This window comes from Arvicanthis niloticus, chromosome 15 (assembly GCF_011762505.2).
Source record: "Arvicanthis niloticus isolate mArvNil1 chromosome 15, mArvNil1.pat.X, whole genome shotgun sequence".
Taxonomy (NCBI): domain Eukaryota; kingdom Metazoa; phylum Chordata; class Mammalia; order Rodentia; family Muridae; genus Arvicanthis; species Arvicanthis niloticus.
This window is the reverse complement of record NC_047672.1, coordinates 44,949,358-44,976,848: the sequence shown is the minus strand read 5'-3', so window position 1 is coordinate 44,976,848 and position 27,491 is coordinate 44,949,358. Positions and strand designations below refer to the sequence as shown.

At 34.0% G+C, this 27,491-nt stretch overlaps 1 protein-coding gene across 4 annotated transcripts in view; it reads right to left on the bottom strand.

Annotated features, from left to right (window-relative positions):
- Positions 1-2,772: 2,772 nt before the first annotated feature.
- Tfec (transcription factor EC) overlaps positions 2,773-27,491 on the bottom strand; it is a 134,308-nt gene continuing 109,589 nt past the window's right edge. For 3 of the 4 annotated variants that reach the window (XM_076913675.1, XM_034519425.2, XM_034519426.2), the window contains 5 exons: positions 18,293-18,407; positions 17,118-17,174; positions 13,683-13,758; positions 8,634-8,781; positions 2,773-7,793 (listed from right to left, as the gene is read on the bottom strand). In XM_076913675.1, the coding sequence (XP_076769790.1) occupies positions 7,416-7,793; positions 8,634-8,781; positions 13,683-13,758; positions 17,118-17,174; positions 18,293-18,407 (774 nt within the window). In that variant the 3' untranslated portion in view covers positions 2,773-7,415. The remainder of the gene's footprint in view (positions 7,794-8,633; positions 8,782-13,682; positions 13,759-17,117; positions 17,175-18,292; positions 18,408-27,491) is intronic. The other variant, XM_076913676.1, reaches the window with a different exon arrangement.

Genomic DNA, 27,491 nt, shown 5'->3' with positions numbered 1-27,491 from the left:
TGGCCTCATTAGACAAAGAATATAATCAGACTAGGGCAATCATTGCAAAGACTCACACTACTGAGTTGAGGATCTACATGGAAAAGATCTCTTTACATTTCCAATGCATTTCTTCTGTTTTTTCATGGACAAATAGAAACATAATTCTCTGATGAGTGTCTTGGGTATCTCCTGATCCTGTTGTAGATGTGTAAGAGTGGGCTTTATACAACTTCAGACTTCTTAAAGCACCGTTAAAGTGACTGAAATTCTAGAAGATCTTAAAATCTAGCTGTTCCATATAATTACATAAGTATTTTAAAGAGATTAACATGAAACTCAAAATCATTTTCTCTACATATAGACACATTACTGTTCATGTATAAGCAAATAAATTATACTCTTGACTATAGTATTGTTTGCAGCAATTTAATTTTTTTCCGAGCAAAGCTCTTATTCTATTATAATGCTTAAACGATTCGTGTGCAATGTTTCCAACCCACTTTTCCTGGCTTGTGAAACTTTTTAAGGAAACATTAGCATTTGCAGACACCAGATGTTTTGACATAAGGAGAAGCAATATGTAAATTATAATCCATGCGAGGAACAATAGCCTGGAGGTAACTTTTTCTTATTATGTGAATCATATCCTTAACCACATTGTGGTGGAGTCTACCAAAATCCTCACTATCCAGAATGCTGTAATCTTGACTTATGCTTGCCAGTTAATGAAACTGATACCTATTTAACACAATAGGTATGTTATGTAACAAATAAGTGATATCATAGTGTACCCTTGAGCCAGAACATAAACAGAACTCTTAATCTCTAACAACTTTTAAGATGGATATTGACCTTTTTTTCTGGTAAATAACAAAATCTTCGTTTATATTTTCATGTTTTAAAACTGTAAACAAAACTATTTTAGTGAAAAATATTAAAGTCTTAAAGCTTTCTTCAGCTTTTTGCATTAACTCAAGATATGTGTATGTATACATGTGTGTGTACATGTGTGTGTACCACTGTGTGTGTGCATCTATGTGTGTCTATGTAGGTGCATGTGCATGTTTCTCTGTCTGTGTTTGTGCATGTGTGTTGTTTTCAATGAAAGATTTAATGATGACCTCAAATATTCCTTCTATATCCGATATTATAAAGATTAAAGACTAGTATACTCATGTGTATAAAAAACTTTCTGAAACAAAGATGAGTTGTCACATAAGTAAATACACCATCTATGTACACATACATTCAAAAGCCAAAAATAAAACTGATCCCATCATCTACTTTTTAGTCTATATAGAGTTTTTTTAAAACATCTGTATTGGATTATTAAAATTCACATTTTCATCTGTATTAGATTTGCTATTCTTTCTATATAGGACTCGGTGTTCTAGGGCAGGGTGGTACCCAAAAGGGGCTTCACTTTCTTCTCAGAGAAGGGGAGGGGTAACAGGAGGAGGGAGTTGTGAGGGTGAGTGGGAGATGAGGGAGAAGGCTGTATTCAAAATGTAAAGTGAATAAATAAATTATTGAATTATTGAAAAAATTGAGCTGTATTTTGAGAATTGACAGTGTCTTACAGCACTTATTTTCTAGTATTTAACCTTAAAAAGTAATGAGCTTATATTTAATCAGAGTATCATTTTATAATTAACTTAAATTGGGTATGTTTTATCATGTTGATATATGAAGAATATAAGAACAAGATTCATAAACATGGTATTAAATATTAGAACGTCTTAACTCTTCTGAAACTCCTTGTTAATTTAATTATCAAGGGATGGGCATAGTCAATAACAATTAGTGGCTTTAAAATGTTTTCCATATTAGACTACGGTATCCTATTTATCCTAGATTATCTGGGGAGTATCTGGTATATTAAAAAGCTGTGTAGTTTTGTGGTGATTTCACAGCTACCACTATGCCTGTTAGCAATTTTGCAACATCCTGATAAATATTTTCCATAAATCAAATCCATAACAGCATGCAGAAGCAGATGGCAGGAGACCATATTGGTGTATGTAACAATTACTTTCCATAATGGGAAAATATTGGATCGTTGTTGTCAGCCTGGCCCAGATAGCAAGCAGTTGTCAGTTGAGAAGTCTTGCTGCTGTTAAGTATCCTGTCAGATGATTAACCTGTATGGCATTTCTCAGGACAGTCTTTCAACTAGGACAGAATAAAGAGAACTGTATAAAACATGTAATGATTATGGTATTTGATTTTAACATATGCAAAGAAAATATTGGTACATTTAAAAAGTACTTGTACAAAAATTCATGTAGGCATTAAAGTACACCAATGTTCCTCATTTTCATAGAAAATAAGACACATTACTTTGCTATTAAAATGAAAAATAGCAATAATTACAAATTCTACAGTCTTATTATATTAACAATGTGTATTTGATATAACCAATGTTAAACTAAAGTTATAGGAATGTTACATAGGCTATTCATATATGTGTAATGCTATTAAAGTCAATGATTTTAACTACATTGTTATTATTAAGATTAAATAGCTGAATTAACTTTTAGCTTGGCATGCCATAAGCAATGGCCATGCCTCTAGATAAGATTCTGTAATGTTTGTTTAAGCATTCATACTCATAGTTTTTAAAAGTAAGAGAAAGCTTACTGGTTATATAATTCTTTTTGGAAAATAATGGTAACCACTTTCTTTTACTATTTTATTTGTTACACAAAATAAGATTTAAATAAAACATAAAATTTGTTTCTGTAGAAAACTATATACTGTTTAAAGGTAACATAGAAATAGACAAGATAATTTTGCAATCTTCAAAGTCATATTTATTCTTTAAACCTTCTACGCTCTAAAAACCTGAAATTTTTCTGAGCATTTTATAGGATAACAGAAACAATAGAAATCACTTGGCTGCTAACAAATACACAGAGCAAAACTTTCAATGAGGATACAAAGTTCCCTTTTATGTATAAAATGCACACAAAGCATTTTGCCCTCAAATTATATAAATCCTAGGAGAGATTATGTTTACATCAAAATAACTCTTTTCTGATAATTTCTCAATCACTCATATTCTCCATGAAATTTGTAGAAAAACAAAAAGAGCATGTGGCACAGAAACTGTGAAATAGGTTTTAAGAACTCCCACCAACATCAAATAAAGAGCTTACGATGTTGGCTTGTCTCAGTTACCCTGAAGCCTTCCTGGGTTTTCTACTCATATTTCAACTGTTTCAGTTTCCAAAGTGCTATTGTTCCAGAGATATGCCAGTAGGCCCTACTGAAAGATAGATTTTGTGGGGATTCTCCTCTCAACTTAAAAATAGTTTTCAATTAAAAATTCATACAAACAAAAATATGCATCAATAAATAATGATGAGATGTTTATATAGCCTCACCACTCATTTAGTAGCAGAAGGGATGAAATCTCTGTACAGGTTTGATGCACCTCTGTAGCATCTCTGTACTTTCCCCTCATCTATACTGAAGCAAATTCAAGCCTTGCTTGTTTTCACAAAACCCAGGTTGATCTAACGCTGATAAAACAGCAACATGATTAATGGATTTCAGTTTTCATGCACATCTTAGATGTCATGAGGAAGAAAATAGCAGCATAAGTATATTGTAGAAAAGTTTTATGAACTCACTTTCTTTTCGAGGCTTATAATTCCTTTTATAAGTCTGTCCTATCAATAATACATGTCCACCTAAAATTGGAAGATTCCGTTATGACATTCATGTATTTAAATGTTAAAAACCTTTGGTAACAGTACAAGAAAAGAGGGTATTTTCATAGTATCATGAAAGATAAGAAAACTCTGGTGTTGCTTACAATATTAAATGAAAGGAAAAATAAATGATTTTTCTTCTATGCAATATAATTTCTCCCAAGCTTGTGCTAAGTGGGCATACTAAATCAAAGAATACATTATGTGTGTTTTTTAAGGAAAACATTAAGAGGCAATTTATGAAGTAATGTATGAGCATGAACCAATGAGACTAAACAGAGAGGAAGGCTATTTCTGGGGTCCTCCATCATCTGACTATTTTTTAAAGAAAACATTTTACCTTTACAGAGAAAGCCAGGGTCACTGATAAAACCCTAAGTCCTGGGAACATGTTCTCCAATAGATACAGGAAAGGTTTCGCAGAATAAGCATTAAAGAAATGAAACCTACATCTAGTCATTGGGGGATCTTCATTATTGTTACATAACGGGAACATGAAAAAGACTGATTAATGCAAATCCACAAGAAGAAATCCAACAGAAGTGGATGCAAGGTTGCTGATAAGTGGGAAGAGAGGTTGGTTTGGACATTATCTTCAAACATTTACTAAAATAAAGTTATCATTGAAATTATACAGTACTTCCTCACATGATTAGCAACTTGTTTATTAAGTAGTGGCTTGATAATCAGTCTTTTTGTACTAGGATTCTTTGACAATGATTTTCGTTTCTGTGTTAGGTGAAGTCTGCAACAATATTCTTTAATTAATCAGCTTTCTTAAGGTTCTTCCTAAGACCCCTAGGTGCTCAAATAACTTACTTTTTAGTTTGTATTATTTTTAACTTGACATTTGTATGCGTCGTACCAAACCTTATTGTCAGATGTATTCAAAATCTAATGTTCACGAAAAAACCTAAAATTTAAACATATAACACACAAAAGAAGTAGTTTGTTGCTTGAATGTGGACTACTTTGTGAATGGACAGCTTCCTGACAAGTAATTTTATATTCGGTACGCATTACTTTCCTTTGCAACCTCAATGTTGTTAGAAGTATAATACGGTGTTAAGTAGGTGGTCTACTATATAAGGTATTAGGTTTTGCATACATGTTCCAATGGAGACATGGTTAAGTAGCTGTGTGTGAATGTGTGTTTCAGAAACTTTTACTAGGTATCCATGGAGACATTCTGGGGAGCTTTCAAAACTTAAGGTGTGTGCAAATTACTGTCCATACATAGTTATCCATTTTTCTAGGAAAAGAATAAATAGCTGTCACTAAGCTCTGGATACACCTATGCCATGAAAACTTAAAAATTACTGTTGAAAAAATTTTAAATTATTTCGATCAACAATGGGCATGGCACCATTCTACACTGTCTTTAAAGTGTCTTTACCCACTTTGTAATTCCCTGAAATCACACATCCTAAACAGAGGTTTAAATTTATTAGTCTTCTCTCCAGAACCTTATGTCTAGACTTGATCAATCTGCCAAGTCCTTATTTTACCCAATACTATGAGACCTTAATTCCTTGGAGAAGGAGTATTACCTCTCGAGGATGGAAACATATGTCAGAATAGCGGGATCACCTGTGCAAGCCTTAGATATAATGAAAAGGGGGACGGCAGAAACACAAAAGAAATAATCTTCTACCTAGAAATAGTACGCTCTCCATGGGACACAAAAAATTTATTTCTCTTTGATTCGCAAAGTCAAATAAAATTATCAACCCTGAGGAAAACTTTTGTCATCATTATTAAAAGTGTTAGGTGGCCTTGGGTTGAACCAACCCATTTGACTTTAACTGCCATTCTTAAAAATTATGAATGGCTTTTCCACCTCAAACAATTAAGTTATTCTAGTATCCCAGAGTCAGAGCTGATATATGATGAACAAGAGACTGTTGATACCCAAAAGGATCTTGCGTTTCAGCAATTTCACTAGCATAAGAACCAAAAAGTTTTTGATGATGTATTGTGGACAAAGTATTAAACCTGTCTGAATATTTCAGAGATCACAACTCAACCAAGAACTACAAACTTTGTTACTTAACCATTCTAGTAACAAATCTCATCTCTACTATATTATTGCAGTCTAGACTTACTTTTTGCTACAACACCTGAAGGAAGGTATACAGAACTGTCATTAAAATGTCCCATGTATTTTCTTCACTCATTTGGTTAATATTTGTGCTGTATATAAACCCCCATTTTTATAACTTATGTACTTTACACGATGTGTTTACCACTCAACTTTGTAATCATCTTCATTATTTTGAACCCTTCTATTTCACAGCTGATGTTTAGATTTTAATTCTGCACATCTTCTATCTTTTGGTTTTGCTTTATGTGGTTTTGTTACATGCCTTCTTAAGAATCAGAGACTATATTTCCCATCTGTTCAACAGTCTCACAGGGCCTAGTGCAGTTTTAAGCATTCCCTCACCAACATTGACTGATTCATGATCATTCATTGTGGTCCACCCATAATGTCACACAGAACACCATGTGCGCTAATAAAATTCCCAAAGTTTAGAAATTTGGAGAAGAAAAGTACAAATGAAAAACTATATATTCAAATACTTATATTATACTAAATAGTAACAAAGGTCAGACCACAGGGAACTCTCAATTTCAAAGCAAAAAGAACATCGTTCTTTTCACATCTGAAAAAATAAAATGTAGTTCCAGTTTACAGATGATCAGTTGGTAGTCTAATATCCAATATCGTGTAAATTTTTGTGATAATCTATGTGAACAAGAAATACATATCTAAATGGCAAATGTTACATACGAGATAATTTTTCCTAGTATGAGGATGTTTTATATTTTAGTTGCTAAAATTGATTATACAACATACTTTTAAGAACAAAAAAAAATGAATATAGTTTATGGCATTGATCAGATAATCAGAGGAATGAAGCAGAATGAAACAATCTATCCTACCTCCATTGTGTATATGTGTATATGTGTAAAAAAATTAAAATGCAGAAACATGCCCTGGAGGGAATTCCTCAATGTGTTGCTTTATCTGAAGAAAGCACAGGTACATAAATCTGCAGGAAGATCTTTGGAATTAATTTCATTGAACTGATTAAAAGAGTCAGAATATAATTTTAGGAAATAATATTTTTAGACATATTTTTTGCTCTATTTTGAAAGAAATCTCACGTTTATTATAGACTTAGTTTCAAGTTTAAATGAAAAAAAATATTTTATGTATCCCCCCCCAAGGATTCAACCATGCATAATATGTCCATCAGACAAAGGATAAGAAATTATCACCAATTTGTTAGTCACGAATCTTCAGAAAATGATGTTGTAGAAGGTGACACAGAATGTGGAAGTGAGTGAGAGGGGAGAGGGATGTTACAATCCCTTGAAGGACCGTAGCTCCAGTAATATTTTATGTCACTATCTGAAGGTATCAACACAAGAACCGTTATTAAGTTGAACCACGTTCCAGGAAAATTAAATGTAAGGAAATCTGAACTCTGTAGACAAAGCGGGCAACAATACTGTGATCTTCAATGATTCTTTAGCATCATGTTTCTTCTTCCCATGAATTCTTCCATCACATCTAATCATTTTTTCCCCACAGTCTAATATAATTTCTTTCAGAGAGTTAAGTGAAAGCGATGTATGAAACACAGATCACAATTCAATAGCACCAGCATGGAGTTGCTTCCTAGTTGATGACTTGAGCCTGTTTGTGGCTTACAGTTCATCGCCATCCTCTGAGCTTAGGCTGCTTTGACTGCTCGCTTTGGAAACTGCAGGGGAAATGGCAGAGAGTAGTGGGTCTGTCCCGAAGGGGCATATTGTATCGCTTAGTAGCATGCCATCCAATCTTTGTTCCTCTTTCAAAGCCGCACTAAATGATAAATCTGTGAAGTGAGACAATGGATCAGAGAAAGCCACGCCTTGCTCATAGAACTCCGGGCTTGTCCCCTGAGATGGAGTCAGTTGTTGGCAACAGCCTACTGAGTTCTTCTCAGTATGGGTCTGCTGCTTGGTGATGTGTGTACCAAAATCAGCTGTGCTGAGTGAAGCCAGGATTGGTAGACCGTGAGCACGTGCTTGTATTTCTAGTTCCTGCAATTTCCAATAAGAAGTATTAAATAATGCATTGGAAAGATTGACATAATTATTGAAAACAAATTAGAAATAAAAAAATATTAGTGTTCAAAAGGAAGAGGTGTGCAAACTATAAATAAAGAAATCTGATGTGCTTACAATGCCTAAAATTATTTAATTTTTAAAAAGACATCTTATTGTCTATAAGCTACATGGGGTGTGATGGCTGCGTAGTGACTTGGAATAGGTAGTGTAATACGTAAATGGTGGAAAGTTTTCCATTTATTCCTCTTGATTAATCGCCTCCCATAACTCGAGAGCATTTCAGTGTAATAAAGTGTGTGAGTGACCATATGCACGTTTGCGTTAGAAAGAGGTAGCGTTATCATGCCACTACTTTAATATTTTGTGACAGATGAACAGACAAGAAGTTACAATGTAAACTAGTAATATATGCCTTGTCACAGTGAAATCCACTAACATGACTAAAGAAACTAAAGAGATGAGAGAGATTTAGTGTCCAAAATCATCTCACAAAAAACATAAGCTACATTTTGTTGTGTTGTTTATGTCTCCTGGATGAGAGTGTGTTGAGATAATATCATGTGTGTATTAAATCGACGTTATTTTCTACATTTGGTAATTAATTCTCATCCACTCTATGCCGATTTAAGTCATCTTGGTCTTAGATGACTAATCAGAAAAGCAAACTAAAACAATTCAATTCAGAACCTCCTAAGAGATAGTAAAGTTATTTTTTTCAAATAAAAATATTGTTAATAAATAATGTATAAATGAAACCAATAAATAAGAACAGTGAGATAACTGTGCAGCTCATGACAGGCATCACATAACAACCTGAATCCGGAGCCTAAGCTGCCGGTTAGCGTGCTCCAATTTCTTCTGTCTGTGTTCTAACTCCCGGGCTCTCTGTTGTTCTTTTTGTAGCCACTTGATGTAGTCCACTGATGCTTTTAGAATGGTGCCTTTGTTCCAGCGCATATCACTGTAGAAGGGAGAGATAACCTTTTCACAATTGTGCATGTCAGCAGAATTCATAAGAACTTACAAAATCTTTTACATTAATATGAAATAATGATTTACATGACTATTATTCACTCTTAGATATTATTGCTTCTGAATAGAAATTTTAATAGAATAGTTAAGAAGCCCTTATATAGTAAAATTAATCCCAGAATGAAAATAAGTGTCAAAAGAAAGTAATAAAGTGACTTTTTGTGGGAGAGCTAAATGCAATATCATGATTCTACCATTACAGTTTTTATATTTTTAGTGAAAATTGCTTTTATTATTAACTCTAAGATTAAAATCTATGTGCAGTATTTCTGCATTAATGAACTAGGAAATGTACATTACTGATGACTTAAACCTAAATTTTTTAAGATCATTTCAAATGTACCAATCTTTTAACCTATTTCCTAATATGGTTGCTTTTGTTTCTAAGAAATAAAAAATACATTCTTCCCTGAATGATGATACGGAGTGGTTTCCCAACAGCAGAGTTGGGAAACATTTCTTTATGCAATAAACCAAACTTCCTGAAACCATTTAATCAATTTTTCTACACAGATGATAACATTGTTATTTTTAAAACTGGATTCAGAAAAGTACTTTTAGATACTTTAATATTTTTAAATCTTTAAGATAAATTCATAGAATTCATAAAACATTGAAAAACTTTTTAAGTATTAGCATAGAAAATATTAAAATGCTTGTCATATAGGAGAAAGATAAATTTGGAAGTATACAAAAGGCTAATAATTATTTTAATGTTTGAAAACATTATGGATCTAATGTTGCATGAGAACTATCAAGACACATTAGGAAGAAGAACAAGCTAATTATCAAACATTAATTACAGTGGTGAGAAAATGCTGGTCACTGAACCTGAATGTCTCTCCTTCATTTTAAATGGCCAACCAAGCTCCAGGATTTCCCTGACCCCAATTCCCAACAGTAGGCGAGCACATACAAGCTAGATTTTTATGTGGGTGTTGGGATCTGGACTTAGAGCCTCATGCTTGAATAACAAGTACTACTCACTGAGCCATCTCCCCTGTTCCAAACAATTATTTACATACAATATAAAATAGGCATATAAGAAAAAGTAACATTTCCCTACAGCTGTTTTTGTTTTACATGGTCTAAAACTATATAGAAAATATTTCTGGTTCAAATAATCTTTATAAACTGTAATAAAGTTAATCATTTTTTTAGTATGGGTCAGATGTAGGAATACAAAGTCTATGGCACATCTATTTGAATATTACTCGTGGAAGCTCAGCTTGGTGTCTGTCCATGGCATTAGCAGCAATTACAGATAATTAATGATGAATAATTAATTATGGAATAATTAAAGGAAGATGATTTTCGTACATTCAGAAGAAATGTTTACAGACTTTCTGAGTAGACACTTATCTACTGAAATGCACCAAGCCAACTCAATGTTTGCTCATTGTGATTACCAGTTTCCTAGGGCCAACATGACTATTAGGATGAAACCTATTGACAGGGATTTCACTCATACTGAAGTTATTATAAAAAGACAAGTCATTTTTGTCGTTTAACCAGAAAGTACCCGTAACTGAGAAATAATGTGGTCTCCAGAATTAGAACTCTTAAGTAGTAACAGGAACCCTATGTAACATTATTTGTGTTTCATATCCTCCCATGGAGGGGGCAGGGGGCATGAAAGAGAAAGCATAGAAAGCAAAGGTTATGGGCCACACCCATGCATATATGGCCGACACTAAATGGACCTAGTTGGATGTGTGTGTGTTTGTGAGTTTGTGAGTGTATATGAATGTGTGTGTATATTTGTGTGTTTATGAAAGCGTGCATGATTGTGTGTATATGGATGTGTGTGAGAGTATGTGTGTATGAGTGTGTATGGGAGTGGATGTGGATGTGAGCATGTGTATGAGTGTGTGTGTGAGTGTGTGTAAGTGTGTGTATGTGAGTGTGTGGTAGTGTATGTGTGAATGTGTGTGTCAGTGTGTGGGGGTGTGAAAATGTGGTGTGTGTATGTGTGTGTGTGATGATGATGTTGGGAGGAGGCTGTTTGTGGAATATGGGGAATGTTGAGGGAAGAAATGATCACATTTGTTTGTATATATACGTAAAATTCTAAACTAAAGAAAGAAATGTTAAGCATAGGACAATTACACCCAAATCTGTACTTATCTGTGCACCCAAAGCCCTACTTATCTGAGTCTAAAATAACTCTACAAAATGGGAAGGGAAAACACAGTACTCTCTCAACTGTTTTTAAAGTGTGCTGCATTTGACAAAATTTAAAGAGCTGATGCTGTGCTTTCGAATGATTAAAGTATTTCATATACATATCAATGTCCTCTCTCCCAAGATAATTTCAAATATCAAAGTATTAACAACATTTTGAAAGAATATATGTTATGGAAATGTGGGATGTAAACGGATTGCTAAACAAAAAACAGGGACATTGATTTTTGTTTTCCAAAAACCAATTATCCTTGAGAAACTGAACACTTTTAGGAGAAGAACTAAACAGATGAATAAGGCCTAAGGTATAAACTGGGATAGAATTTTCTTCAGGTAAAGCTGCAGAAATATACATCAGCTGTCACCTTGGGTCTGACAGCCACTTCAAACCATTGAAATTTTATAACCAAATATATATATATATATATATATATATATATATATATATATATATATAAAATACCAGGACATGTCTGATTTGTATTTGTCTCAAATTATATTTCTCAACTATAGTTTTTTTTGTATGATTTTATTTTTAATTCTGTGATTTTGATCTGCAAAGTAAAATAAATTTCTGAATGTTTTGGTATATAAAAGTGGCTATGCCACTGAATTCAGCATCTTTAAAGTAGCACTGCTCTCATTTCCCAAAATTCAGCCTCAAGAGATGGAAATACCCTCACAGGGGATATTCCACCATGCCTGTGCTCAGACACACATGACATTTAGTGAGCTCCAGGTCTCCTTGCTTGCTTTACTGGTCTTCTTTAAAAGTGTGGCTTTCTCCTTTTTTTTTTTTTTTTTTGATAGTGTTGTCCAGTTTTGTCTTTTGAGACATCATTTATTATGTAGCCCAGGATAGCCTAGAAATTAGTACATAGCCAATATTGACCTCAGACTCATTGTAATCCTCCTGACTCTAAAAGTACTGGAATTGCTAATGTGAGCTACCACATACAGCTATTTTATTAAACATATATATATATATATATATATATGTTTAATATATATATAATTAATCATCTTAATGGTTGTCATCTCTACAACAGAAGCAACAAAAAGATATTTCTTCAAATTTATAATCTTGCTTAATACTTACATTGTCTTCAGATTGTGTTTTAGTTTTTAGTTTGACCCTCACCTTAACATAGTGATGCTACTTTTCATTCAGAATTACATAACTGCAATGCAACTTTTATAAAACTTAAAGCTTTAGATATTTATATGGAAAGCTTGTCATCCTATGCTATACCATGAGTTAAGCAAGAAAGAATATTTATACTATTAAAACAGACATAAAATGTTAAAGACTACAGTTCTTTAATCTTTAAAATGTCTTGTCATACACCTTATTGATATGTTTATAAAAGCAATTATAAACGAAAGGCAATAAGCTACTCTATTTTACAGATTTATATTGATTTTTAAATTTTTGTATATGGTTTGGAGGTTTGGCTCGGTGTTTAAGAGGACCCAAGGTCAATTCTCAACACCCATATAGTAGCTAACAAACATTCATAACTCTAGTATTAGGGGATCTAATACCAAACTCTGTGCCATTTGTAATGCACGTAGTCTGCATAGATACATGCAGGTAAAATACTCATATATTTAAAACAATAAACCAAGTATATCTAAACTAAATAAGTCTACTTATAAGTGTACTTTCTGTGTGCATGTATGCCAAGTGTGTGTGCAGATGCCTGCAAAAGCCAGAAGATATTTGGTGCCCTGATGTTGGAGTTCCAGTCAGGGATTAGTTGGCCAACAAAGGTGCTGGAAACCAAACTCAGTTCCTCCAAGCAAGCATTCTTAACCACTGACCCATCTCTCCATACTCTTAGTGAATTTAGCAGAGTTGAATGACTATTTGAATAGCCCAAATTAGGCCTGAGTTCCTCAGTTGTCTATTCTGGATCGGGTCTATGTTCACCGTGATGCCTGCACTATCTAGTGTGCTCATGGGGATAAATACCACACTCTTTTCTAACCTGAATTATTTAATTACCCAATTTAGTTATAACACTTAGATTTAAGGAAAGAATGTTTTCAGTTCTCCCAAGTATCTCCTCATCAAACTCCCTCATTACTGGATTGTGGGTAATTACTAATATTTGAAGAGATCATTTTTTAAAATCATCATTCAAGCTTCAGATTTGCTTTTTGTACAAAACATCTACATTCTGAACTGAAATTTTGATTGATTATTTTTTTGATATTTGCGATCTCAAACATCACATCTGGCTTTATGTTTGCCATGAGAATCATCTTGCGTCAATCAATAGTATTTTCACAATTCCATTTTTTGTGTATGTGTATCTCCAGAAATTTAATATATTTGAAATTATGACAATTTAATCTTAATGTTCATATAAAGCTTAAAGTTTGAAGAAATGCTATTACCCTACGTTCTGAGGTGAACTTATATACTTATACTTATGATCAGAAGAATGAGTGTAGGAAATGCCTGGATGCCTGATAATTATCACAATGAAATAGATATTTTAAAGAGAGACCAGAAGTAGACTTATCTTCGCTATCAGATGCTTCCTTTCCTGGTCATTGGATCTGTCCTCCCTTTTCCCACCCACCCATTTGTGGGGTACTGAAACTACAACGTTATTGTGGAAATGATTTTGAACTTACGGATCATTAGACTTTGGAATAAGAGTGCCAAGCTCCTTGATTCGGTAATTAATATTATACCTTCTTCTTCTTTCAACTATTAAGAAAGAAATATTATTGATTATTCTCATTAAAGCACAGTTCACTGTTGGTCAGCTGTAAATTTAATGATCTTTTAAAAATAGTAAAAAGAAAAAAATCCTGTTAGTCATAAGAAAGCTGTTAATAATAAGATAAAAATTTAATTATACCATAAACTAAAAGTAAAAATTTTACTAGTGGAATTGTGAATATATACTTTATAACAAAATAAAATATTTTCCCAAAGCACCTTTATTCTTTGAATTTGCTCACAATGTTATATACATACACATATATCGACTCATATGTTTATTCTGTTTGGTTAATACTTCACAGATACATATTCTAGCAGTCTGTTAGTGTAATCTTTCTAGGCCATCACCATGCTTTACTCTTCTCATAAACTGTCCTCAATGTATAGTACATTGTAAGTATACATGATCGCTAACTATGACTGTATCTCCAGAGAGCTCAGCCTATGTGAGAAGTGCTAACTAAATGTACATAAACTACATGACTAGTTTGTTTTTGTTTAAGGACCATGTATTCACTTATTAGTAATGTGGGGGGGAGCAGATTGAAGAACAACTTGTGTTAATAACTTCTCTCCTTCTACAGTGTAGATCCTAGGGATGAAACTCAGGATGTCAGGCTTGGCAGCAACACCTTTACCCACGGCATCATCTTGTTGGCATTATTTTTTCAATTTCAAGTTTTCAATAATACATAGGTAAGTAGTTTTTAAACTCTTGCTGGAATCAGACGTATTTGGAAAGATTGTTGAACGTATTTTACCTAACCTAGAAATTCTGATTTTTGTAGAGTCAATATATGCGCTTCTGAAATTAGATCATTAGGTGAGGCTGATATTGCATGTGTAATGGCAGGCATCTGACAGCTATTGATAAAAGCTATTTAAGATTTTTCCCTCTTTAATTTTCTATACGTTCATTATTTACAGCAATTTTGTATATGTAGAGAAACTATTCACTGTTCAGTTCAGTGATACTATGAACTCCCTATGTTCACCCTACTTAATACTTTTTCAGTAAGTTACATGTAGAAAGTAGTCTGGAACATTGAGGAAAAAGACCATGGGAAAAAAAGGCATACTTCACAAACACTGTAAAATACCCAAAGAGCGTTAACTTGACCACTAAGATGTGCCACATGAGATTAGGACAGTCATTAACAAATATTATGGGCCTTCACAAACCTTTGCAAAACGAGGTACCATTAATAAGCTTTAATTTCTGAATCAGCACATTCTAATTGGAATCAATCATTCATCGAACTTGTTTGGCCTCCTCCCTAGTCCCCTTGCTCCCTCATAGATGACTTACAAAGTAGCTAAATAATACTACATAAATAAACAAAAGGACAAGTATTAGGAAAACATATATGTCCCAGTGAGATTTGATAACAATTCTGTGTACACATACATTATATTCTGTACCATAGATAAAATATACAACAATGAAGAAAGTTTATGACATATCTCAAATTAGGGTAGTCTTATGTTCAAAATATTTTACATAACTCCACTTTGTTGTATACTATCAAAAGCTTCTTCACTTTCTTTAGATTCTACCTATAAGATTTTAAATGGATAATTACAACTTCAGTTCCTCAACGTTTTTTCTTGTATATACAAGTTACTTTAAAATTTTTCATTTTAACAAATAACAAATTTTTACTATGTGTGTCATTCATTTAATAAATCTAGTCCCTAAATCCAGGCAAAGAGGAGTCCAACCCTGACTGGCATTCAGTAGAGCATTTTTGCCTTTTCCAGGCACGTAGATTAAAGCAGACCAAGGCCATGAGAATCCTACTGAATGGCAGTCTGGCTAACTTACCAGAGGAATTTCCTCCTTCTCTTTAGGGCTCATTTCCAGGCCTCAGTCTAAGCTTTCCTGCCCTTAGAGAAGGAGATCACACCTCTAATTGTGTGTAGCCAAAGGGTAGTATATGTATGGAGTGGGGTGTTGACCCATGTCAAAGCTACTCAGAGCAAAAACCTGAAAGAGATGAGAAGTAGGTTGCAAGATAAAAGCTGGTATGTCAGCTTTCCCAGGCCAAACTCAGAAGACCTGAGAACTTCCCAACTATTCTTGGCCTTCCCGGTTTTAATAAGGATTTAGCATTTTTCAAATTTGATTTCTAACTTTTACATATTGAGGCATCAGATAAAGGGAGATTCCTTTGTGACTTTGCAATGATCTCACAGGTTCTGTAGTTTTAAAAGTTTTGCATTTGTCATAGACAAAGTACATGGAACTAAATTTTAAACATTGATTTAACCTCAGAATAAAATCATTTAGCATAAGAATCCAATTATAAAATACTTTGCTGAGACACATGGCAGGCAACAATCATACTATACATTAAAGGACCTGCTGCCTATATAAAAGACAGAAAGAGACAGCAAAGGCAGAAATTTTGTGAGACCCATGGTTCCTCAGTATATCAACTCTGTACTAATCATTAGTTCTGCACACTCCCTCATTTCATATTCTAAATCAGAGTTGCCTGCAATGTACCTGAGGACTAAGGGAATCTAAAGGCCATGGTCCAAAAGAGTGAGAAGCGAGGGCCGGCTCTGCTAATAGTCAGTTAACTCTCATCAGTCTGACATAGCAGGTACAAGGACTGGTCTGTGTTTCACGAGGACATGCAGAATGAATTTCTATCCGTTGCACATGAGAAAATTGCAGGTTTGACTCGAGGCTATACTCTTTCCTGGTTTCATTGTTACTCTTCCTGTTGTGACTTGCCTCTTAGAACAAAGCTGTTTCTCACTCAATTAGTAGAAGTCACTTGAGATTGAGAAGCTCTTAAGACAAGACTGAGCACTCTGATGCCAATCTACCACTCTCACCTTCATCACTTCTTCTCATGTGATTGGTAATCAGAGTCAAACTAACCTAAAGAAGGCATGCAGAATTCAGCATTGCAACATAAGCTATGCCTCACAGATAACAACTCAAAGAGATACTGATAAATGAGGGTGTCTACTTGCTGCTGACAGTGAAGTACATTTCATGGCAGGTTTGTTTCTTTAAGTCTGTGAGTTGGTGAATCACGACACTGCTCAAGGGTAAGCAAATGTACTTATCATAGTCCAGCACACCCTCCCCAGGAAGACAGGGTCAAAACAGAATTCAGGTAGCTTCATTTTCTGAAAATGCAAGACCTTTTCAAGAGATTTTAAGCTTTGCATTTTCAAAACCGGCTCAAGGTGCTAAGCATGAACAATTCATTTCAACATTTCAATTTCTACTACTAATTATATGACAGCAAAAAATTCTATCCTTTATCTCTGTGCATTTTCTCTATATTAACTTTGTTTGAAGAAAAGGGAAACATACTCACTGAGATTGTGGTTGTCCTTTTTCTGTCTCTCCTTCGCCAAAGCTCTACTGTCAGTTTCTGAACAAAAGAACAATAATTGAAATGGGACTTAGTTCCACCTTCTCTACAATGTTCAGAAACATTACCTAAAGAAATAGAACATTACTTGTTCTAGAATGGTGTAATAATATATCTGGTGCAAATATGAAGGGATTTTTAGTAAAAGACAATGGAATCCCTTTAAGACCCAGAGTAATATAAGCCTAATCTGCTTCCTGGATTTCCACTAAACAATCATGTGATCAGTTACCAAACGTGATACCTTAGACTCCTCACTAGTTAAATGAATATAATACTATAGCTGTCTGACAACAAATGAGCAGACATGGTGCATAGAAGATGGTAAGCTCTTCACCAATTTATACTGTTATTCCCATAATGTTTAGATTCAGAAATTAAGCTAATCTCTTCCAAAATAATTATGTTATATCAAAAGAATGGGAGCTAGTTATATAGCTCAAAGATTCATGTCAAAACAATTCTACCACTCAGGAAATGCCAAAGTTCGCTACAGGATGGGTAGTTAACACCCTTCAAAAGATTTCACAGTGATCTTAATCCCTGGTATCCATAACCTGGGTAATTCCTTAAGCATTAACTGGGTTTCTGATACCAACAGAATCTCAAGGAAATGTCCAAGGCAGCTCCTAAAGCTACTTACATTGTATCATCTATAGAACTTTCTAGAGAGGCCCATGCAATTACAAAGCAAGACTACATGTTAACCTACAACATTTTCTCAACCTGTGTATGTACCAACTTTTAAGTATATTGTCTAGGTCCAATCACATGTCACAATCTGTACCTGGATAACTTCTAGAACACAGTCTCATAAAAGACTCTAAGTCACAACAGTTGCTTAATCTTCTTCTAGATCCTTGGCCAAAAAAGATGGGATTATATTGCAAATGTTTGAGAGACATGTATAAGGAGCCACTAAAATATTGAATTTATTCAGTTAAAAATGTAAATGATATTAACCTAATGCCTAGGAAATGATGTATTTACTCTCAACACTTCTCCCTTTTAGCCATTGTAATCACGGTTTAAAAATCTATTCAGCATAACTGCATGTCATTCATATCTTCTGAAGTGACAAAAAGTTTGAAAGGTAAAACTTTAAAAATCAACATTACCTGCAATTTCCTTTTTCATGTGTAGAATACTTGGACAAGAGGCATTCGTAAGACCAGCATTAACTGGAGAAATGCCCTGCTCATCACTGTATACATCCAAAATACTACCAGATAACTGAAAGAAAAAAAGAGAGAAAAGATCAACCAATCAACACCAATGTTATAAATACATACAGATTTAGTAGTGTACTTCAAATTCCTATCTTTAAATTTGCCTAATCTTTGTAATGATTGTGACAATAAAGACCATGCTAATTTTAAACAAAAATATACACTGACTACTTTAAAATACATTGTGAAATGCTTGTGGATAAGATGTGCTGAAATTGGTCTTTGTATCTCAATAAAAAGAGAAGATCAGTTCATACAGGAAGGAAAAGTCTGATGATTATACACAAGCCTATAGAGATTTGAGCCAGATCATGACATGGTTATAAATTAGTACTATAGAAACATTGTTTTAGAAACAAAGAAATAAACATCTTAACAACTTTGAAAGTTCCTTGCAGATTACAACTTAAGTACAATGGTAAAACACTTAGGAGCCTCAGAATGTTGTCAGAACTATCAGAATCTGGCCATCAAGAAAGGTTTAATGTTGTTAATGAAGTGGGAAGCTATGCTTCATAGATGGCATACTTTTTTCCATTGTACACTAAGGTTCTAGAGCATCACTGATACCCCAGCTGGTAACTATGAGCACACTAAGACTACTTTGCAGCTAAGACACTAGTGAACATAGACTTTGTACAATAATAGACACTGCAATTCTTGAAATGCTTACTGAGACTGTTTTAGAAACTTATGGCACTTTACATACAATTTGAATTGTACTGATTCACTTAGTGATCATGTAAGAATATTTAATTTAAATAAGATTCAAATTTCATGTAAATACCCAGTATTTCAGAAAAACACTTATTTACATCATTGGATTGAAAGTTATGAAACATTTCTATCTTATGTATATTTATTCTAGTTATGGAAAATTAACCAAAAGCTAAATAAAAAGCAACTTTTTTATTTTCATGAAGGTCTAGAAGAGATATATACATATAAAATCAAACTCAACTATGCCAAAATTTTTGTAGAAAATTTAACTCTACATTACTCTTTGTTGAAAAATACCAACTCAACCCAAGAGACTATTTTCAAATTTAGAAAACCAGTTTGGCAACCAATATGAAGAAAGTACATATTAAGACTAAAACTATAATTTTAGGAGAATAAATTACTATAGTATATGAAATAAATGTATTTTTCTAAGGAAAATCAACCATGAAATAAAATTAAAATCATCTAATACATAAATTTATGTTCATAGTTCATATCAAGAACTATATTCTAGTCTGATTTTAGTATCTTCATCATTATTAGAAAGGCTTATCTTTAATTTATACAGCCTATATTTTACTTATATTCCCTTATATTGATTTTTGCAGTGCTAAGGATCAACCCAGGGCCTGGAATACGCTATATACATGCTCTGTCATGAAACTATACTTTTGTCCCTATAAAATCGTTATTTTAAAATGTGTTTCTACTTTATGAATTTTAGATAAGAGATATTTAAGTACTTTTCCACTCCAATTTACTCATTTTCCAAACAAATAAAGGTTGATTAAATCAAAAAGATGATGTATTTGAGTCTCTGACAAATACAATTAGGAGGCATTCCATAACACGGACCATTTCCTAAGATGTGCGTCACTTAAACAGAGCTTTAAACATACGCATTTTCCATGGTCATTTTTGAATAGCTGTTGGTTCTGAGCTGAGACAACCCCACCTGAGTTGTGCATTTCCACTGTGCCTTTGAGAAATATAATGGATGTGCTGAACAAAAAGACAGGGAATGAAGGGGAAGGAACTAGGTAAAGGTGCTTTTTCTCTGAAGAGATGGAATTCAGATGAGTTTCAATGCAGACTGACTAGCAAACTGACGAAATGTAAAAGAAGAAAAGGAGCTCTGGTCCATGTACTGTAACAATGAAGGAAGTGGCTCCTAACCACAGAATCCAGAGTACATGCTCAGACAGTATGTAAAGCATTATTCCTTGGAAACAGGGCAGGGTTCAGACAATGAATCAAATCCTGCTTAACTCTACTAGCCAGATTACATCATCTTTTGACCTCCGTTACAGAGTAGTTTATTCCCTGAATCACAGTGATCAATACTTTTATTTAATTTTATGCTATAGGTAGTGTTTAGTTTCATGTAAATGGTTAATTGCTTTTGGAATATCATTAGACTGTTGAGTTTCAAGGCATGAAGTACACTTCATATCATCTAAGTTTTGAGCATTCAATGTTGGTGAATAGTAAATGCATATATACCCATCTTAAGGCGCTTACGAAGCAAATTTCTATCTTTCTCTGTCTACGTTAAGAGTTAATTCAGCAAGGCCTACATCTTTGTAGATCAGTAAGCAAATGGATAGATATTTTGTGAATATACTTATTCTTGCTAAGAAAAGGCAGATGAATTTCTCAGTAAGGTAATACATTTAACATGACAGTGGCTGAACATACTGGTACCAATCCAAACAAAAAATAAATAATTGATCTTAAAACTCATTTAAGATGATTAACTATACATCTGTATAAGAAGATGCTTATCTCTGATAGATAAACAATAACTTTTCCAAGAAGCTGCTCCATTATCAGCAGTGATTCAGTGATTCTAGATTGTATTTACAACTCTATTCCTGGGGTCTCAGGAACATACAACTAACTTGGATCTGGCCTTCCTAATGATAGATCCACTCAAAGTAGCCAGTATTTCCTGGAGGGAGTCAGGTGGAAATAAAATATCTGAGGAATGTGACTATTTTGACACACACATAGAAGCAGCATTAGAAATGATACCAAAAAAAAAAAAAAAAAAACCAGAAAATTAAATGAAACCAAGTTTACTAAATCAGCATAAAACAAGTAAGAAAACATGTTTATAACAGACTGCTATAGAAAATAATAAACATGACAACAGGCCTGCAGGAGGGAATTTTATGTCTGGTACAGTAATCCTGATCAAAAATCCTGTGGCCAGGGAAATCACAGCCTTTAGATAGCACCTGCTATTGTTATTTTTCAGAATTGGCATGCTGTCAAATTACCTTCCAAGTACTTACGTTGATATGGATAGATCTGGGCTGAGAGCAATCAGGTCAAAGAAGCTTCTTTTTGCAATGGACAACAGCCAGTAGGGAGATAGATAACTGCTCAACGTGCTGACATAAGAGACAGAGTGTTCAGCCCAAAACAGGAAATCTATATTAAGCCCAAGACCAAGGATCAGGGAACATTACATATTACAAAAGAGGAGACAGAATGTAGAAGCCTGACAATGGAAAAGAGAGATGTGAAGAAGTCTTCTGGACATACCATAGCTATCACATTCATGAACTCACAGCAGTGGTGTTACCTGGATAAAATGAAGCCAGCCCAAATCCCAGCATAAATATTATAGACAATCACCAGGTCCCACCCATTACTGAGGAGCATTTGGCAGTGGATAGCTGCTGAGGGAGGAAGAGTCATTTGTTTTTTAGGATGTGGCCACTGGGAGCTTCCCCATGCCACAGCAGATGGCCTCATGTCCAAGCACAGATGGGCAGTACTAACCAGACTTAGTGGGCTATCAAAAAATGTTAAGTTGGTAAGAGGATATCTTGGAGGTATTATGAAAGAAAGCAAGAAGGGGAAATGAGGCAGGGGTGTATAGACGTGATGATATTCCATTATATGCATTTATGAGATTTTCAAAAATAAAGAAAAATTTTAAATCAATAAAACATTGAAACTATAAAATGACTATACAATGTGAGAAAATCTGTAAGATTTTCTGCAATAACACAATTAAAAATTAAGTGTAAAGTGAAAACATGAATACTTTTCAACATGAAAGAAATTCATTATATATGTTTATTTATCCACGTCTTTATACCATGGACACGTGAGGCCATGCTAAAAAATATTCCTAAACATACAGTGTTAAGTTTCAAAAAAAAAAAAAAAAAAAGAAAAGAAGTTGGGTTGTTAGGGAAATGAGGAAGATCTGGGAGGATTTGGGAAAAGAAAAGTAATATGACAATACTATACTTTATGAATTGTTTAATGAGCTAATTATTTAAAAGGTTAAGTCCCACAAAGAGTAACAGTGGAAAACAATGAGTGACTCAGCTAAAAGGGGGGATATTTAAAGATCTGTTTCACAAATATGAAATAAAATTGATCAAATGCCTTAGAAAAGTGATTGTTGAATTTAAGAGAATAGTGATGGTGGAGATTGAGATCAAAGACAAGAGAGAAGCCTGGGTAAACCAAGAAAGCAAGGAAGTGATATGAAATTACTAGAGAAATAAACTTTTAAAAATTTTTTATATATATGGGTGGGTGTTTTGCCTGAGTGTATATCTGGCACAGGGTGTGTACCTGGTGGATGCAGATGCCAGAAGAGGCCACCATATTTTCAGGGACTGGGATTACACACAGTTATGAATACCATATCGTTGAGGGGAATTGAATCTGAAACCTTGATATGGGTGGCCAGTACTCTTAACTTCTGAGCCACCTCTTCAGCACCAGGAAGTATGCTTTAAAAATAGAACATTAATAAACTAAAATGAGAGGAAAATGAAAATATATTGAATAAATTGTATTAGAGTTCTCTAGAGAATATATATATATATATTTTTTCAGGCTGTGATCTAGCTAATCCACAATGGCTGGTCTATGAATCCAATACTTGCTATACTTGTTTAGTCCATGAGGCTGAATGTCTCATCTGTTCTTCAGAATATGCAAAATTCTAAAGAAGTAGGGTCTAATTCAGTGAAGAAACAGACTTGGTAGTGAGAGTAGGGACAAACAGGCAAAAAGCAAGAGCTTCTTTCTTGCATATTTTTTAAAACAGGTTTCCACCAGAAATAAACCTGTGTCTTTCTATCCCCAAAGAACCAGATTAAAAGTGAGTCTTCCCACTTCTAATGATTTAAGTAAGAAAAATAAAATCCCTCAGAGGTTTCCCTAGTTACTGGTTTTAGTTAATTCTTTCAAGTTGGCAACAAAAGATAATAATCATATATACTACTAAAAATAATCAATGTCTGTCACTCACCCCATCTAAAATGTATTAAAACTGATTTAAAAAAAACTAACACTAGATATAATAAGTAGCTCACAAAAGATAGCTCAGTAAAAGACACAGAAATGTTGAATGAAAAAAAATTGAAGTCATATATGCCAGCAGATTATAACCATATGGGAACTGATACAACTATCCTAGTATCAGAGAAATTAGGCTTTAAATTTAGAAATGTTACTAATGATTATAAAGGTTAATATTGATGGTCAACTTGACAGGACAGAGAATCACCAGGAGATGAACCTCTGGACATAGCTGTGTGAAGCAACTTTGGAGACTACATTAATTGAGGTTGGAAGACCCTTTGTGAATGTGGATGGCACAGTTAGTCAGGCCAGGATCCTGGACTGCATGCAACAAAGTGGCCACTAAGGATGTAACTTAACCAACTGCCTAAGCTACTAGTACTGTGACTCTGCCCTTTGATGAACTGTGCCCCTTAAACTGTGAACTAAAATAGACCTCACTGTCCTTCAATTGCTGCTGGCAACTATTTTGTCAATTATTTTAGCAAAACGTGAAGTAATAAAAGAACAAAATAACTGCATATAAAAAGTGAAATTAAAAAAAACAATGACTTATGTTAAGTATGCATGTATCTAATGAAAACCACATCAAGTATGTAAAGAATGCTGAAATCTACAGAAGTGAGTAGTCTACCATCCGAGTAGAAGATCTAATACATTGTTTTTCATTTTTGAAAAGTCAGACAAAATAATGAGGAATGTTATGAAAGATTTGAACAAAAGTGATCTCATAGATACGTTTACAGTACTTGCAAAAACATAGAACACCTGATTTTTCTCAAATATCTTTGAAATATTTAAACATCGACTATATACACAGCCATAAGAAAAGCTCAACACAAGATTCATACAGCACTTGATTTGAAAAACTATTAAAGTTGTTGAACAACTCAAGAATGAAGATGAAATCATGCTGAAATTTAACAACAAAGGAAAAATAACAAGAACATATATAAAGTAATCTCTACATACGGAGAAACTTTGGAAGAAAAACCTCAGGCTTAAAGAAGAATCTGAGGAAAAACACATTAAGGTTGCAATTAGATAAATTATTATTTTCAAGAGGTTAGGAGGAAATTAATCAAATAAAATAGCAGAGGACTATCAAGTCAGTTCATAAAGCCCAAGTCACTTTTTGCTTGAATTGAAGGCCCACCCCATGAGATGGAACCCATACATGACACTACTAAAGTAGTCAATAACCCGAGCACAGATCTAGAGGAAAACTTACTACTATTATTCTGGTAAAGGAACATAGCAATAAAATGGCTCTTAATGACTTATTGCTATTCCATAAAGCAGATCATCACTCAACTTTCATCACAGAAGTTTTATATTGCAATATACGGTTTTAGCACAGAGATCCACAGTTAGTCAATAAATGTGCAGAGTAAGAGAGTAAGAGACATTGGAGAGCTAAGTCTTAAATGAAATGTCATTAAATAGAAACTCCTATCTTCATATTTCAGGTATCTATGAAGAAGAGGCATGAAGACTTAACGGTCAGAAGTGGTAGATGACTCCAAAGAAACAGCACCTTATAGACACAAAGGAACTGATACACATATGAACTCAGAGGCTGTGGTAGCATGCTCAAGACCTGCAGAGATTCAAACCACACAAAATCCCTACACAGAGGTAACAGGGCCACAAAGTTTCATTCCTAACCAAGAATCTCTTTGGAACTGATAAATGGGGAAGGAAAAGTCAAATTTCTCCAATGGAGTATCACTGGATATATCAACTCTACTCCAAGACAGGCCTAAAAATCAGGAGTAATTAGCCAACACAAAACAAATTCCATGGTTTTTGGTTTAGGTCATTTTTGGTATTTTTTGTTGTTTTTGTTTTTGTATTGGTGGTGGTAAAGTTGTTTGTTTATTTGTTAACTGGAGATATTTTGGTTTTGCCTTATTAATTTTATTTTTGCTATTTTTTTTTTTTTAGTTTATTTCTTATGATTCTTGTTGTTTTTAGCTTTTCCTTTTCTGCGAGGAAACAGGAAGATGGGTAGGAAGGGAGATAAGGAGGTACTGGGGAAAGCTGGCAAAAGAGAAGCATATGAGACAGAGTCTCTCTAGGTTTCTCTGGCTGTTTCTATGTAAAGCAGACTGGTTTTGAACTCACAGCAATCCACCTCCCTCACCTTCCAAGGGCTGGGATTAAAGACGTGAGCCAACGTGTTCAGTCTAGTATGAAAGGATTTTTAACAAAATAAGAATAATAAGTAAAGGATAATAAGTTTTTCCTAAATATCTGGACCAAGATAAGGAGGTCTGCTTTCCTCTCTCTAATTTCTGCAGATAGTCTAGCCATAACAATTAGTCAAGAAAAACAAAGAACTCACAAAATTATCAAGAAATACCCAAAATGGTCTCTGTTCACAGATGGCATGAATATGGTCCTATATTTAGAAAATCCAGAGATTCTATAAAAAATGAAACATAAAAGAACAAACAAACAATAACCTCACCCTTATTCAAGCTAACAAATAAAGCTGCAAAACATAAAATCAACATGTAAAAGTCCGTTGTATTTATATAGATAAGTGACGAACAACATGAAAAACAAATTTAAACACTTCCATTTAAAGTAACCTCAAAAAAAGATTTGAAAATAAAGTTAACTTCCATAAGGGAAAAATGTATGGGCTGAAACCTAAATATCCAGATAATATTAAAGAAGACATAAAATTTGAAAATATACTATATTTTTAGAAAGAGACCATTTCATCGAGATGATAACACTACCTAAACAATCACATATCCTATATGACCACCAGCAAATGACAAATGATTTTTTGACGAAATTGAAAATCACCTGTTAAAGTTCACATATATTACCAAGGAACACCAATGAATCAAAAACATAGTTGAAAAACACCTAAATGATAAAATAATCCTTCTAGATTTCCAAGATGATTACATTGCTCTGGTACCACAAAAGGTGCCATTCTGACATGAGAACAACTATGTAGGTCTGCAGATCATAATAACAAAGCAAGAAGGACTCTTTCTAATATAGTCTAGCAATTTTAACAAGGTTTTCAAGAAACCCCTCCCACCCAGTGGCAAAGCACAATCTTTTAAATGAATGACATTGGTTTCAATGGATATCTACAGGAAAAAGAATGATTCCGGGCCCTTATCTTCCATATATTTAAAAATTAACTCACAGTGGGTTAAAGAACTAAATGCAAGATAAACAACAATAAGACTCCTGAGAGAAAATGCAGAGCTCTTGATAATGCAGGAACCAGCGGAACACCGATTTGCTAAAATGTAACTCTTTAGTGACTTCAAAGAAAAATAGCTTTGCCTTTGTTTCCAAATGCTGCTGTCCAGATATGAAAATAAAATCCACAACCAAAACGATTGTGGAAGCATCTACACAACTATAAATTGTGCGTAAAGATCCATCTCCTCTTACCAGGAAACCACAGCACTATGACCTAAATTCCACTTTAAAATTATTCTTACACTGCATGTGCTAGAAGCAATCTGACCCCTGATATGGCATTTTAAATTAATGATATCCACTTTGGAATTTCATCACTGTTTTGTCTCCAAAGTCTTTAGATCCCTACACCTAAATGATGCATCTCCATCTAGCGTGTCTACATCCCTCCTAATAAACTCCCACCTTCTGAGATGAGATCCTTGGTCCCATGAAGGCTAAACTCTGTATGTGTGTGGGGTGGGGGGAATTCGAGGGTGGGGAGGTGGGAATATGGGGGTAGGTGGGGCACATCCTCATTGAACCAGGAGGAGGGGTGTGGGATAGGGGGTTCCTGGGCGGGGTGGAGGAATGGGGTAAGGGGACAACATCTGAATTGTAAATAAAATATCCAATTAAAAAAAATCACCCACCTTCCTTCTCAAACCAAAGATATTTAAAATACCCTTAAGATCTATCTGATCTCAAGAATCTGAAGTCGAAAGTCCCTGCCATTTAACTCATATATAAATCCCAAACTCAAAATACCTTTATACCTTCTGTTTTACTGATTCATTCTCATTTTCCACTA